At 34.8% G+C, this 14365-nt stretch overlaps 1 protein-coding gene across 1 annotated transcript in view; it reads right to left on the minus strand.

The window, feature by feature from the left end:
- ADGRL4 (adhesion G protein-coupled receptor L4) overlaps positions 1 to 8484 on the minus strand; it is a 107780-nt gene extending 99296 nt beyond the window's left edge. Inside the window, exons 1-2 of the mRNA XM_069478118.1 lie at positions 8440 to 8484; positions 6882 to 7031 (exon numbers count right to left, since the gene is read on the minus strand). Of these exons, the coding sequence (XP_069334219.1) occupies positions 6882 to 7031; positions 8440 to 8461 (172 nt within the window). The 5' untranslated portion in view covers positions 8462 to 8484. The remainder of the gene's footprint in view (positions 1 to 6881; positions 7032 to 8439) is intronic.
- Positions 8485 to 14365: the final 5881 nt, after the last annotated feature.

The following is a 14365-nucleotide window of genomic DNA, read 5'->3' on the forward strand; positions in this document are numbered from 1 at the left end:
ATACAAATATTAAAAAGATACCCATTTGAAATCTTTTTTTTTTTTTTTGAGACAGAGTCTCGCTCTGTTGCCCAGGCTAGAGTGAGTGCCATGGCATCAGCCTAGCTCACAGCAACCTCAAACTCCTGGGCTCAAGCGATCCTCCTGCCTCAGCCTCCCGAGTAGCTGGGACTACAGGCATGCACCACCATGCCCGGCTAATTTTTTCTATATATATTTTTAGCTGTCCATATAATTTCTTTCTATTTTTAGTAGAGGTGGGGTCTTGCTCTTGCTCAGGCTGGTCTCGAACTCCTGAGCTCAAACGATCCGCCCACCTCGGCCTCCCAGAGTGCTAGGATTACAGGCGTGAGCCACCGCGCCCGGCCCCATTTGAAATCTTAAGACAAAAAAAAGATAATATTTAGAAGCTACTTTGAAAAATAGCTTCTCTAGAGGGACCTGAAGCAGGTAGTTTTGATTCACTTTACATTCTGGGTATGTAACTCACGTAAGATACATATCTGTACAATTTAAAGGTTATTTGTGAACTTCAACTTTCCTTGTTTTCATAGTACACTGTCTTAGTGAATAAATACACTAATTTTGGTGAGCAGACTATTTAATTCACTAAGCTATGGTAAACTAAGCTGATGGACCACCTTTTCTGGTAAACAAATCAAACTTTTGTTATGCTGAGTATTTAGGGGTGTTACTTTTGAAAATTTCAAGTATGAAATTATGAATACATATTGCAATTGCTTAAATAGGCAAATGATTTTGCCTCATTCTCAGTCATTTTATAGGTAATTGTGATCTACTACTCAAAACGTACTAATCCGTTTTTATAACGTTTTTCTTCTTTGTAATGGTTATTTTATAAAATGTTTGCATTAATAATTGCATCATGAATATATTTCTAAATAAGCTGGTTTACCCCTAGGAATTGTTTCAACAATGCATTATGTTCATCTTTGTTACTTTTAGAGGTAGAAACATTAATAATTTCCTTTGTAAGTGGATTTTTGAAGAAGAGATAATGTTTATAAGATGAATGCATGAAAATAATTTACCTATCTTTAAACAAATAATAGAGCACATGCATCCAAATGAGAAGTAATAACTTGAAAAGTCAATACATTTATTCCAGTGATCTTGCTGTTACTCAAAACATCTCATAAGTTTTCAAATTGTCGTTACTCCATGTTACTCACGCAAAATGTTTCCTACATATTATTTTATAACCACACACCATTTTTTTAAAAAAAACCATTTGGCCATTAATCATTCCCTTTACCCATAAGATTTGGATAGAAGTTTCTCTTAGCTGTTTCTGAAAACTAAATCCACTCTCAAAATTTCACTGCTACTGAGGATAGGAAAAAATATGCATTATATATTTTATATATATAATGCATGTACACACAGTAATTCTAAAGTAAGAGTGCTAATACATTTTTTTCTTTTTTTTTTATTTCAGCTTATTATGGGGGTACAAAAGTTCAGGTTATATATATTGCCCATGCCCTCCCCATCCCCCCAAGTCTGAGTTTTAAGCGTGTCCATTCCCCAGACAGTGCACATCGCACTCATCATGTAGGTATGCACCCATCCCCTCCCCCCACCCCCACCTCTGTCGGATACCCAATTGGTGTTATTCCCAAATGTGCACTTAGGTGACGATCAGGGAAACCAATTGAGTACTGGCGGCATTATTGTAGTAATTGAACAACCTTACAATTACAACCTTACAATTAAATTGAGAAGTGGATAATGCCCATTAGCACATTGATTCTGGCATGCTTCTCTTAAAAAATAATTGACAATACTTTACAGTCACACTTCACAAAAGTCAAATGGCACATGCATCTCTCTATATATTCATATTCATTATAGTTAAATGTGAAATATCGAAATGTGATGCAAAGAAGAGCAGTCGGTGATTTTTCTGTTTACATTTCTATTATGGAAATGATCACTTCATTAAATGTGTAAAACTGAGTTTATTATTTGTAGGACACAGTTTATTTAGACAGTGTAGCTAATTGTGTTAACTGACATGCATATCACACACATACACATGCACACGCCCATTTTGTATGCTTTCCATTTGTTCTGATGCCTGGTGGTTTGCCCATTCTGATGAGCATCCTCTTTATTACTAAAGAACAAACTATTATGGAAGCAATCACATGTCCTCAGCTCTTATTCTATCCTAGGCAGAATCATGCTCGTGGATTGTTTTAATTAATGCTTCTCCCACATTCTGAATTCATAGGTTATCTCTTCTTGCAAACTTTTAGATAGCTATTGTGAAATTGTTTCCTCTATCTTTACTAGTATCATATTGCTCTCTAGTTCACTGTAACATCGATCCAGTTGCGTTCTACAAGCAAATATATGGTCATTAAACATTGATAAAAAAATCTGTTTTTTATTATAAATGTAGTGTGTCACCCTAAGCATAGTCACCAAGGCTTCATTATTTTCTTTGTGATGTTGCTTTACAACAGTCATGTTCCAAGTGATAAAAAAGATTTTAATACATGTAATACAAGCCATCAATTACATCCTTCCCCATCCATCCAATCTTCACCTGGAGCAATTGTTTTTTCTCCTACCCATTCTGATTGCATGAAATTCCCAAGAACACAGCCCCACTTAGTGAATTTATCTGAGAGTAGGAAGACTATCTACTCTCATCCACGCATACACTGAACTACATTCTCCCCTTAACTCTTGCCTCTAACTTCTCCCAGCTCAGTTTATCTCAATTCAAGCAAAATCTTGTTTCAGATGTACACAAAGATTCTCTCAACACCTTTGCAACCTTCCCTCCCTGTTTTCTTTTAATACTATGCTAATTACCTGGGGAAGGAAGGATCTCTCACTTCCTAGATTGATGACAATTGTGTACCAAAGGGCAACCAAAAATGTGCTGAAAAGCATGAGGAATAGCAATAGTAATACACATTTCAAAACTAAATCTAAATCTAATCTTTAAGGTTAACTATTATCAACAATTTCAAAAGTTTAAATGTACCCTAAAATTTCTATAAGAACTTCACATCTTTTCTTAAAATATCCTCAAACATCAGCATAAAAACACATATGCAAGTGAATTCCCATTAATACTCCAATAAAGCTGTTAAGATACTAAATTCCTATTTTTTTTTTTTTTTTTTTTTTTTTTTTTTGAGACAGAGTCTCACTCTGTTGCCCAGGCTAGAGTGAGTGCCGTGGCGTCAGCCTAGCTCACAGCAACCTCAAACTCCTGAGCTCAAGCGATCCTCCTGTCTCAGCCTCCCGAGTAGCTGGGACTACAGGCATGCGCCACCATGCCCGGCTAATTTTTTTTTTTCTATATATATTTTTAGCTGTCCATATAATTTCTTTCTATTTTTAGTAGAGGTGGGGTCTCGCTCTTGCTCAGGCTGGTCTCGAACTCCTGAGCTCAAACGATCCGCCCACCTCGGCCTCCCAGAGTGCTAGGATTACAGGCGTGAGCCACCGCGCCCGGCCCTAAATTCCTATTAAAATCATACTGTTGTACCAATTTTGTTTAGAAGCCTATACTATCCTAATTATGTCAGGTGATTAGTAATATGCTGACATTTATGGTGGTCTTTAAAAGGTTGAGATCCCAAGATTTAAGTCCTAGCTCTATGACTTGATATCAGGACACTGGGAAACTTACTTAAGCTTTCAGAGTCCTATTTCTCTGACATGCAAAAGGCCGTAGCATGGAGTTAAATAGAAGCTAGTCACAACTAGTCACAATGGTGCTCGTAAGTAAAGGACAGCACCTGTCCTATTTAAAACCTGATATGAAAATTAAAGATATACCAGGTAGGATGGCATAAACTACAATTCATTGTACAAATCTGAAGTATTATTGTTTTTATAGTTTGGGTAAAACAGCTTCTGGTTGGCAAACCCTTGATAATTCATTTTTACTCTACCTCACAGGGTCATCTTCCTCATACACATGGTTTATCATGTCACTCAACTACTTAAGACCAGCCAATGGTTCTTCTTTGTCAAAAGAATAAAGTCCATACCCATAACATTCTGATTTTATTCCTGCTGACCCCTTAACTAATACACCCTGTGATATATATCTGGCATTAAATATTTGGAACTCCTTAAAAATACCCCACATGTTCAACTTCTAGGCCTTTGTTCCTTCTGATTCCTTTGGCCTTCCTTGTCTTTGGCACTTTGTAAATATTGATAAATCTGATTTATTCTTCAATCTGAAGCTTAAATGTCTCTTGGATGTGGAAAACTTCTCTGCGTCAGTTGTGCATCTCAAATATACCTCTACCTATACCTTTTAAAAAACTGCATTATAATAATTAATATAGTTCTCTAATAGTTCTACTACAAACACTGGAGGTTAAGCCCAATTTTTTATTTATGATTTCAATCCAAGGGCATAACAGTATCTGTTAAGCAGAGGCATTATGGTCGAACATATTATTAAGAGTACAGGCTATGAAATCAGATAGACTTAGGTTCATATATTGGCCTCACTACTTTGTTGTATCACTTGAGCTGTTCACCTAACCTTTTTAAGACTCTGTTTCTTCCAGATAAAATGGAAATAATAAAGAAAGTGTCATAATTAATATCTTAGACTCAGTGCACAGTAGATATTAGCTATTCTAGTGATCATGATGATGATGATGCTGAAAGTACTCAATAAATATTTGTTCAATAAAAATATGATTAAATGAAATAAATGCACTTCCATTAAAACTTATATTTATGGGACTATGTAATCCCAGTTATAAATAATTTCTTCAAAACTAGCTCTTGTAGTACATTTAGCGAGGTTGGGGTATAAGTTTATTTGGTGTCTCTGAAAGAGCTAAATTTTATGATGATAATGGTAGTGATACTGATGATGCTAAAAAGGAAAACAAGTTCTATTCCTCGAAAAGTAGGCATTCTTTATTGCTAAACTTCTGTCTAGTCATGTCTTATTGACCTAATACCAATCTTGGAGAAATACAGGAAAAGTGGGGAATCTCTTTAGAGACGAAAAAGCCAACAAGAGCCTTCAAACTCAAAATACAACCTATACTATTCAGCAGTTGGGAATATAATGTTTTAAATTTAATTCTAAGGAGCATATTAAGTCTACCCACTAAAAATATGTCAAACATCTATCAGTGAATTAATAAAAGGTGAAAGAAATGAAAACCAGTGTCTGAACCGTTTCAAGAGGACTTTACAACTCTCAGATAATAAATATTAAAACAAGTGAATATATGAATTTCCTTAAATAGAAAGGTATTTAAGTTTAACATGAACTTAAAAAAAATTCCCTTTATAAATTATGTTTTGTATGAAAAGAAATCACAGACCAAATGTCCTGAAGTACTTTTTTCTCCAGTGAAAAATATTTTTTGTTCTTTAGCTGACTATTGACTTAATCAGGTTTTGGGAGGAAGGGAAACCAACTTCACTGGGTAATGGAAGATGTGTTTTTAAAAGAAATCATTAAAAACATGAATATAAGCTGTTTGGTTGCTGAAGGTCCAAATTGTGAAAAATTATTGATGTTACTGCTGATAATCTTGACAGTTGAAATGTATATAAATATCAGAAAGGAAATTCTGCTTATGAAGTACTATGGCACAATTTGTAAGGATTAGTGGGAAAGTACACTAATTTGTGAGATGCAATATTTTGAAGATCACTCAACTTTCAACTTGCCATAATGCCATTCAATTAAATGCACAATAAAAATCTACGATTATTTGTGGAAAGAATTTTGTAGTGCTTGTAGAATCCTATATTACAAATTCTGGCTGTATGTACAAGCAGAAACGCCTGATCTAATGCATCGTTAAGCAAACAGCCACTTTGCTGTACATTTTTTAAACATTAAACTAATTATGATGAGGTTTGGTCTTACTATACTGCATATTTAATCTTTTTAAAGAGCCTATCAAATTGAATCATGAGATATAATTTGTTTATGCTATAAGCAAACACATGCAATATTAACAATGTACAATATCCTGGTTTAATTAGAAAAAGTTCATGTTATCTTAAATACACTTAGGGGTATAATACCACAAAGCTCTAATTTGAACTTGCCATTCATTTAATTATATTTTAAAACTAAGTTCTATGACTTGGAACTTTTTTTTCTCTCTCTCTTCCACACAGAATTTTGATCTATCAACCTAGTTACAACTAGCTTCTACTGAAAATGAATAAAGAAAGATTGAGTGAGACTTGAGGGAGAAGGGAGTCGTGGTAGTGATGGTGAAGAACACAGACAAGAAATCACTTACATGTGATTATCAGATGGTGTTCCATTTATCAAGTTAATGGGCTAAACTGCACCCTAGAAAGATCTTTTCTAGCATTCTCTCTCTGGGCTCTAGCATAAAATTCTATGAATGGAATCTACTGTTTCAGAAAAAAATGTCTTTTCAAAATTCTTTCTTCTCTGTCTCTCTTCATTACCTACACCCAGGAGGTGCATGAGAAAACTTCAGATCTCTTAATATCATCCTCAAATTTAGTCAGTCCTAAACAAGGGCAACTCATAGCGAGATTGCCTGAATTTCATGAATTCTGTTCTTTTGCTCCCAAAGAGACTGACTCTGCCCTTTAAACCTGGGTTGTCCAGCTTAAATTCAAGGACAGTCTTTACTATTCACACCACAAATAAGAAATGCTTGAAGTCATTAAAAATCAATAATCAAGTAAAAATTTTAATATGGAAGTTCAAATTCATTGTTTAGTTACTTAAGCTTTTTAAAAATAGTATGAAACCAAACAGTATAACATAAAACAAGTTAATTTCTTGAGGACAGAAAGACAATCACATTCTGATTTAATCTTTATAATAATCAAAAGAAGTAATAAAGATCGTTTACCTTCGCAAATTGTGACACCATTTCCTGAAAATCCCATGTTGCAATAGCAGGCTTCAATTCCACTGCGTACTTCACATTTTGCATTTGGGAGACAAGGTGTCTTGATGCAATTTTGAGCATAGGAACAATTCAACAAAGTGGAAAAACCCACTAAATAAAATAGAGAAATATACCTTTTCAAAAAGAAAAACAAACACCTCTCTCCATTGTTGAGTTAGAGTACAATAAAATACAAATGCTCTTCTTTCTTTCCATTTAGATAAATGGATTATGAAAATTTCTCAAAGGAGCATTTAGCTAAATAACAGCAAAAAAGCAAGTAAGCAAAAAAGATTAAAGCTTTCTTTCGGGCCCCCAATTCCAACCTTTGTCAAGTAAATATCAACAAAGCTAAAATGTAATAAACAACCCAGCTTTTACAATAAAAACTGCTTTACCAGATCAGTGCACCATGGTGATTCAGTATCACCCTTCACCCTCAGGTGAGACACATTTAAAGGTAACTGCCTGATTGTAGAGCAATTTCCCTCTCTGGGAGTAATTCTGTGCAGAAATGAAGGTAAATTGAGTATTTGGCTCTTTTCAAATTCAAATCTGTGTTATTTTAAGATGATATCTTACCATCTGGGAAGACAAATGCAATTGCTGTTTGTTTCTGTGTTCTAGTGATTGTTTTTAGTTCTGCCTTTTTCATAATAAAATTTCTTTTACATTTTCTTCCATTAGGAGAAATTTAAAAACAACAACAACAACAAAAACTCAACATGTTATTCAAAGATTGAGTTTCCAGAAATGGGAAAGCACAAACATGACCAACGAAAAAGAAACAAAACACAGAACAAGACTTTATTTCATAGTTATTAAAAATAAAATTGGAAATGATATTTTGTGGACTGATAGGAAAAGATAAGGAAAAGCACAGGAGGTTCCTTTTTTTATTGTTGTTCCAGGCCTTCTGGAGAGATGTTTTGAGGACCAACAGTTATGAATCATGCAAGTCATTGTTCTGGAAACAGTCATCTAAGATAAAGTGTCCTTATCTGGTACCAAAAGATTCTTAAACATTTGATTCTAAATCCTAGTCTCTCTCACAAAAGTTTTAGTTTAAACATTGTCTAAACCATAATTATTTCACCCTTAGAGATGTGATTTATTATCTTTCTACACAGCATCATCAAAATGCTGTCTTAAAAGAAACCGAGTCTGAGCTGGCAATCCCCTTAAAATGCCAGGAAGCCTCCCACAGGTGTTAATGTTTTGGATATCTCAAATTTCCTGATGCGAGAAGAAAATGAAGGTCAAAGTCAGAGACTTTACGGACTTTGGGGATTTCATGAAGAGAAATAAAAAGGTTAAGAGTCCCTGGGCCTTGAATATCCCACTCTAGAGTTGAAAGGCCACGGAGAAAAACATCCTGAGAAGTACTGCGTCACCAAATCCACTTGCCCTCTGAGCTTTACCTCATAAAAACAATTAAAAGAAAACAAACAAAAAAACCGTTCCCTGCAAGTGATCGGCCCTCCAACGGCCTCGGTGACCAGGGGCGCTGAGCACTCACCTAAGAGCGGGAGGAGTTTCATTGGCGGTGGCGGTGGCGGTGGCGGTGGCGCGGCTGGGTGTGCGGGGACCCTGTGGCCGGGACGGAGCTGCTGGGCGGGTGCGGCAGGGTCCCGGCTCCGTCCCCTGTGACGCGCCAGCTTCCTCCAGACACTTTCCGGGCGTTTGTGTGTGTGTGGAGCGAGCCCTGAGTCTGCCGGCCACGTCCGGCCTCCATCCCCTTTCCCCACACCACCTGAGCTCCATTCCCTGCCTAGCGACTGCCAACCCCAACACTGAGCGCCACTGCAGACCCTCTAGGGGATCGGTGTGTCCCCAGGGGCAGCTGGCAAGGTGCCACCTTAAAAGTCAGTGCTTAAAAACCAAAGCTCTCCAGACACCCCTGGGAGTGCCCCTCCTAAGAGAGCATCCGGAACTCAATAGGTTTTAGGGATCCTTTCTGCCACCTGATTCCAGGACACAGACTTTTTTTAAAAAAAATTTACTGATAAATTTACCTAAAGAACAAGAAACCCAAAAGAAGTCAGGAGACCTGGGTCCATGCAAACGGGCATGCCAGTCCTCAGTCCTCACTTTGCTATGACTCAGGGTTCCAGGGTGTAAAATAGGGATATGTTCTGTCTCGTCTACAGGTTAGGATTGTGTTTTCTATTTTCAACTAAATTTCAAGTAAAATCCACCCATATCCCCAGAACACTTGGTATATCATATATGGTTTTTCTTTTGCATATTAATATGAGTTGACTATGTAGAAATAGATCAGGTTGGAATATGAAACAATTCTTGCTTAAAAAATTAAAAATAAGTTGTCAGGCAAAACTAATGCATAATGAAAGGAAGCAGATCAGTGGCTGCCCAAAGTGGGAATGGGGTTGGAGAAGTGACTGCAGATAGGCACAAGGAAAATTTGGAGACAATGGCAATATTCTATATCTTAATTGACATGGTAGTGACATGAGTGCATGTGTTGGTCATAACTCATCAAACTGTATTCTTAAAATTGGTGCATTTGGTTGTAAATTAAATACATTGAAAGTTTAAGTAAAATTGATTTAAAGAAAAGAAACCCTTAATGTTTGTGCCATCAACACAAACCATTTTGCCGTTAAATAGTTGGGCACACTTTTGTCACATTCCATTTCTATTCTGTATACTTTAACAAATGACTGATGCAAATCTATTGATACTTTGTATAGAAAGCAACCTCAGAAAGATGAACATGACCTCTGGAATCCAGGGGACTTACAAATGACAGGAGCAACAACTAAACTAGTCACAATGACACAAATCACAAAATGACTTATGTATAAGTCACTATGTGTACAGTTGACACAAGTCACAAGTGGTTATGTATTGACACATTTCCTGGCTCTCCACAGCATTTTCCTAAACCCTTTCTAGCTTAATTTAATATGGGCAAAAAGTTCCTGAGAGCAGTATCGCAATAGATGAGGCACATGAAGAACAGAGGGGTTGTGTGACTTGCCCAGAATCAAGCAGCTAGTCTAAGTGACTGGCCTTGATTCAAACTCAGGCTATTGTTCTCAATTACCCTGCTAAATTCCTTTGTGGCATCACCCTCAGGGGGTTGTTGCAAGAATGAATCATCAGATATTACTATTCAGAGAGTCTGAAAAAGTTATTTAAAAGCATATTTTAAAGAGGTATTCTCAAAGGAATATTGAACTGTATGTCTAAATTTTATCAACAATATTCCCTTGGGGCATGTCTAACTTCAGATAAAACAATCACTTAGAGCTTAATTTGGGCCTAAATATAGCACATGAAAGTTAAGTCATTTTAAGCTGCCTACCTGATTGTGGCTTTAATGGAATATACCACTGTGAACACTCATCTTGCAATGTTAGATCTTATCAAATCCATGATTAATTCTATCTTAGGTCTGTCTGTAAGTGCCAAATTATACAGGTTTTCCTCAAAAAGTTCTTAAACAGTTCACGATGGAAAATATTTACTGTGCAGATCTGGGTTTAGTTCTAGCTTTTACCTTGAGTGGATTCTTTGATCTTGTTGGTGATCAATTCACCCCTGTTAAATGGAAATATTATAACAATGTCTGCACTGCTAGATCACAGGGAGTTGCTAAGGTCATTAATATACATGTCAGAACTATCAGGCATCCATACCTTTAACACTCAACACATCTAAATATGAATATAGAAAATTAGTGCACAGTCGATATATAGACTTTCTCCAAAAGTGTGTTTATGGTGCCCACAAAGACTGGCACTAGGAACCTAATACAGTTTCCAGATCCCCTCCCTGAGGCCCCTGTGACAGCATCTAATTCCTCGCCTAAGTGTTAATAATGTCATTGGAGTCTAAGTGTTTGTCCAACTCTGTGACTGTACTTCTAATTATTAGTTGTTAATTACACATCTTTGACTTTTCTCAACTTTTGGCACCAATTTGTTAATTTGGGTAATTCATCAATAACTACATATTATCTTTAGTCTACAGTACCCTCAATTGGATTACAATTTACCACATAAAGTCTTCTGCCATGCATGGCTCAATTGTAGTCAAGACTAAAATTAACAATGTACAGTTGGCAAAAGTGCTGTAGAAAGGTTAAAAAAAAAAAAAGGAAAATTGAGTAACGTTGAAGTAGGGAAGAGTGATTTAAACACAATATACTCAATGTTGAGATTAAGAAAAGTTTTGGCAAAGTGGAACAATAGCCACCAGGGTAGGGGTACGTGCACGAACAGGTAAGGACAGTAGTTTCACAAAGTGGACTTGTGTGTTAGTGGTCCTTAACTTGATCTCTTAGAACTCCAAGGTCAGGCATGGAGTTTTTTGTTGCTTCCTGATACCTCACACAGCCTGAGTGTGATAGGTATGGAATTAAATAAAAAGTACTAATTGTTTGAATTAATTAACTAATAAGTTTCTAGGATAGCACATAGTAAAAATTATCAAAAAGGTAATTTTTATTTTTGGAGATTAGCTGGAAATTGTTTGCCTCAGGGATCTTTTAGATTTTCAGATGCATTTCATGTCATTGAAATATAGCAAAGATTAATCTTTTGCATTTAAAAAGATTTATAGAAAAACCCAGAAAAACTTTGTTATTTGTATGACAATTTGTATTTCCCAAACAGTAGGAGAAATAAATTGTTTCTTTTTTTGTCTAGTGTTCAACCTATGTTCTAACCAGTCACTATAGAGATTCCACAATGTTCAAACCTGGCTATCTGAAAATTTGTGTCACCGTAATCTATATTTAAGTATATTTAATATCTGTCAACAGTTTGTATCAAAAATAAATTATTACTGTTTTAATACATATTTCTACTTATGTATTTTTAATAATTGCATTGCCTAATTAAGAAACTTAAGTTTGTATTTAAAAGAACATTTTAAAAATTGGCTTTCTAAGACTATGAAATGGAACACTCAACAAGCTTTTCTGCTACTGATTTTTTCAGTGGAAGTGGGTGCAAAAAGCATCTGGTAATCTACAATGTGTTGACTGGAAGGGAGGAGACCCAAGTTCCTTCCCAGCCTAATTATTCAATTGTTTTGTGACCTTCAGTAAAATCCTAACTCTTTCCATTATTCTGTTTAACATATTTGCAAGTGTCTCTGTTTTATATGCTTTCTTCTCTCCTAGGGTTCCCATTCATAAAGATTTATAAACTAGCTCCCACACTTAGGCACCAATTTTTCTTGAGCCAGCCATTGATTTAAAAGAAGAAGAAGAAGAAAAAGGAGCATCTGCATCTGTGCTAATTGTTTGCATTTTAACTGACTTCTAAATTATTTCATTAATTTATTTCCTTTGGACCTTTTCCATGTTATAAAAATATTCAACTGACCTCATTTTCTAAAAGGGCAGTACTCCTACAACAGAAACCACGTTGAAATCACCTTGTATTTCATATTGTTTCTCTTTTTAGCTATGCTTTCAATATGTTGTAGCACTGATTTATTCAGAGTCAATTGCTCTTCTCCATTGAGTTGACCAAAATAATATCCTGAGAGGTTACAGAATCCGTCAGGATATACAAGTAATTTAAATTGTTTCTCTAGGTTTGTAATGCATTGTACCTTACATTACATTTCATCTACCTTTGTGTTCTTCAATCACTAGATTATTATATCGTCTTAAAATTCTTCACAATTGCTCAATATTTTTAGGAAAATTAGATGCTATAATTATGTACCGAGAGCATATTTCAGTTGCTCGTTATTCACTGTTATCTGTTGTTATTAGCGTGCATATTGACAATACAAGTCTCTGGTGAAGATCTCCAGGGAACATCATTATTAACTTTCATCATTTTGAGAATTATTTTCCTACTCTTACTCTTTACTTTCCACTTTGTCACAAATCTTTAATCTCAGATAAGATTTAATTTTTCTATTGTAAGCTGTTTTATGATTGGCCTTTCATGAGGAGGGATTGGCTTAAAGACTAGAAAGCTATTTGAAAGTCTAAATAAAGTACATTAACTGATAATCATTTGTAATTTTTCTCATTTAAAAAAAATTCTTTTAAATATGGGCATCAGGCTCTGAGTTTTCTCACATCTCTCTATCTGTAAACGCAAATTACCCTAAATAGTACTGTCCCCCATCAATTGCAAATACAAATTTGCCTATGCTGAGATAATTAGACAAATTTAAAGGCAACCATTTACTTTTCCAAAAGCCATGATGGTATAAAGACATTACTGACACATAACTCATAAATTGGCAATACTAAACAAGTTCCCATGACATACAGTTTAGTGTAATTATCTTATGTATGCATGTCTTAAAAAATTATTCACAAACCAGTTGCACTTTTTTTCCAAAATTCTTAAATAGCAATTGATTTTACAAATTTTAATTATATCAAATAATCCTACTGCGTAATCTAGTAACATAGTATATAGTACAAAGTCATTTTAAAATCTATCAATAAATTTGGACTTTTATTATATGAAATAATATAAAAACATTTGTTTTATTCACTGAATTACAAGAGAGTTATGGAAATCTAGAATGCTGATCAGATTTGGCAATAATTCCAAGAACATTTCTATAACGGACTTCTAAAGATTGAGCAAGCATTTAAAATGATATATTTTGAAAATAAATCTTGTTTGTGAAATGTAAACAAACTCTTTAAGATTCAAAGAGTATTGATATGGAAAGAAATCTAACATTACCTTATTTTTGTGATGAATGTGACTGCTGAGCCCAGAACATTGGAAGAATGAAGATTTTTTATTAGTAGATATTCAAATATTTACAAGTAATTTTCCTAATAAAAATACATATAAAATGAAAAGGATTTTAAATTACAATTATAATTGTCTGAGAAATTGTTTAGGTGTAAAAGACATAAGTTGTAGTTCAATTATTATCAACATAATTGACCCATAATCCTGAGGTTGAGATTCTATTTTAGAATGTGCTTCTCATTTTGTTTAATTAAATTAGAAGACAAAAATAGGTTTCCAACGTAAGCAGTTAACATTTTTGTTAATCTAGGCACTTCTCCTTAAAAAAATTGAGCTACATATGAAACTCTTTCTCAAGCAGTTTTTATTTGATTTCCATTGCACTATTTTTTTACTATTGGCCATAATTTCTTATGATTATTCTTTATTTTTTAAGTAATTACAGTATTTTATTATTAGCAGTGCATCTTCTAAATATTTTCCTCACCACCCTGATATTTTTGAGAATATAAAATGTTTTACTTACACTTCAAAACGGCACTTTTGAAAACTACAATAATGTATAGCACTAAAATTGTGAATTGTCTGTTTACTACCTTTCCCTTGTTGGAGGCTAAAATTAATTTTATGCATTGTTTTTACTTTCAGTGCTAAGGTTGATGTGTATAATATTTAAGTGATATGTCTTGCTTACAGTTTTCTGTGGTCCATTACCGTAGCATTTGAGAGGAA

The sequence above is a fragment of the Eulemur rufifrons genome, chromosome 8 (assembly GCF_041146395.1).
Source record: "Eulemur rufifrons isolate Redbay chromosome 8, OSU_ERuf_1, whole genome shotgun sequence".
Taxonomy (NCBI): Eukaryota; Metazoa; Chordata; class Mammalia; order Primates; family Lemuridae; genus Eulemur; species Eulemur rufifrons.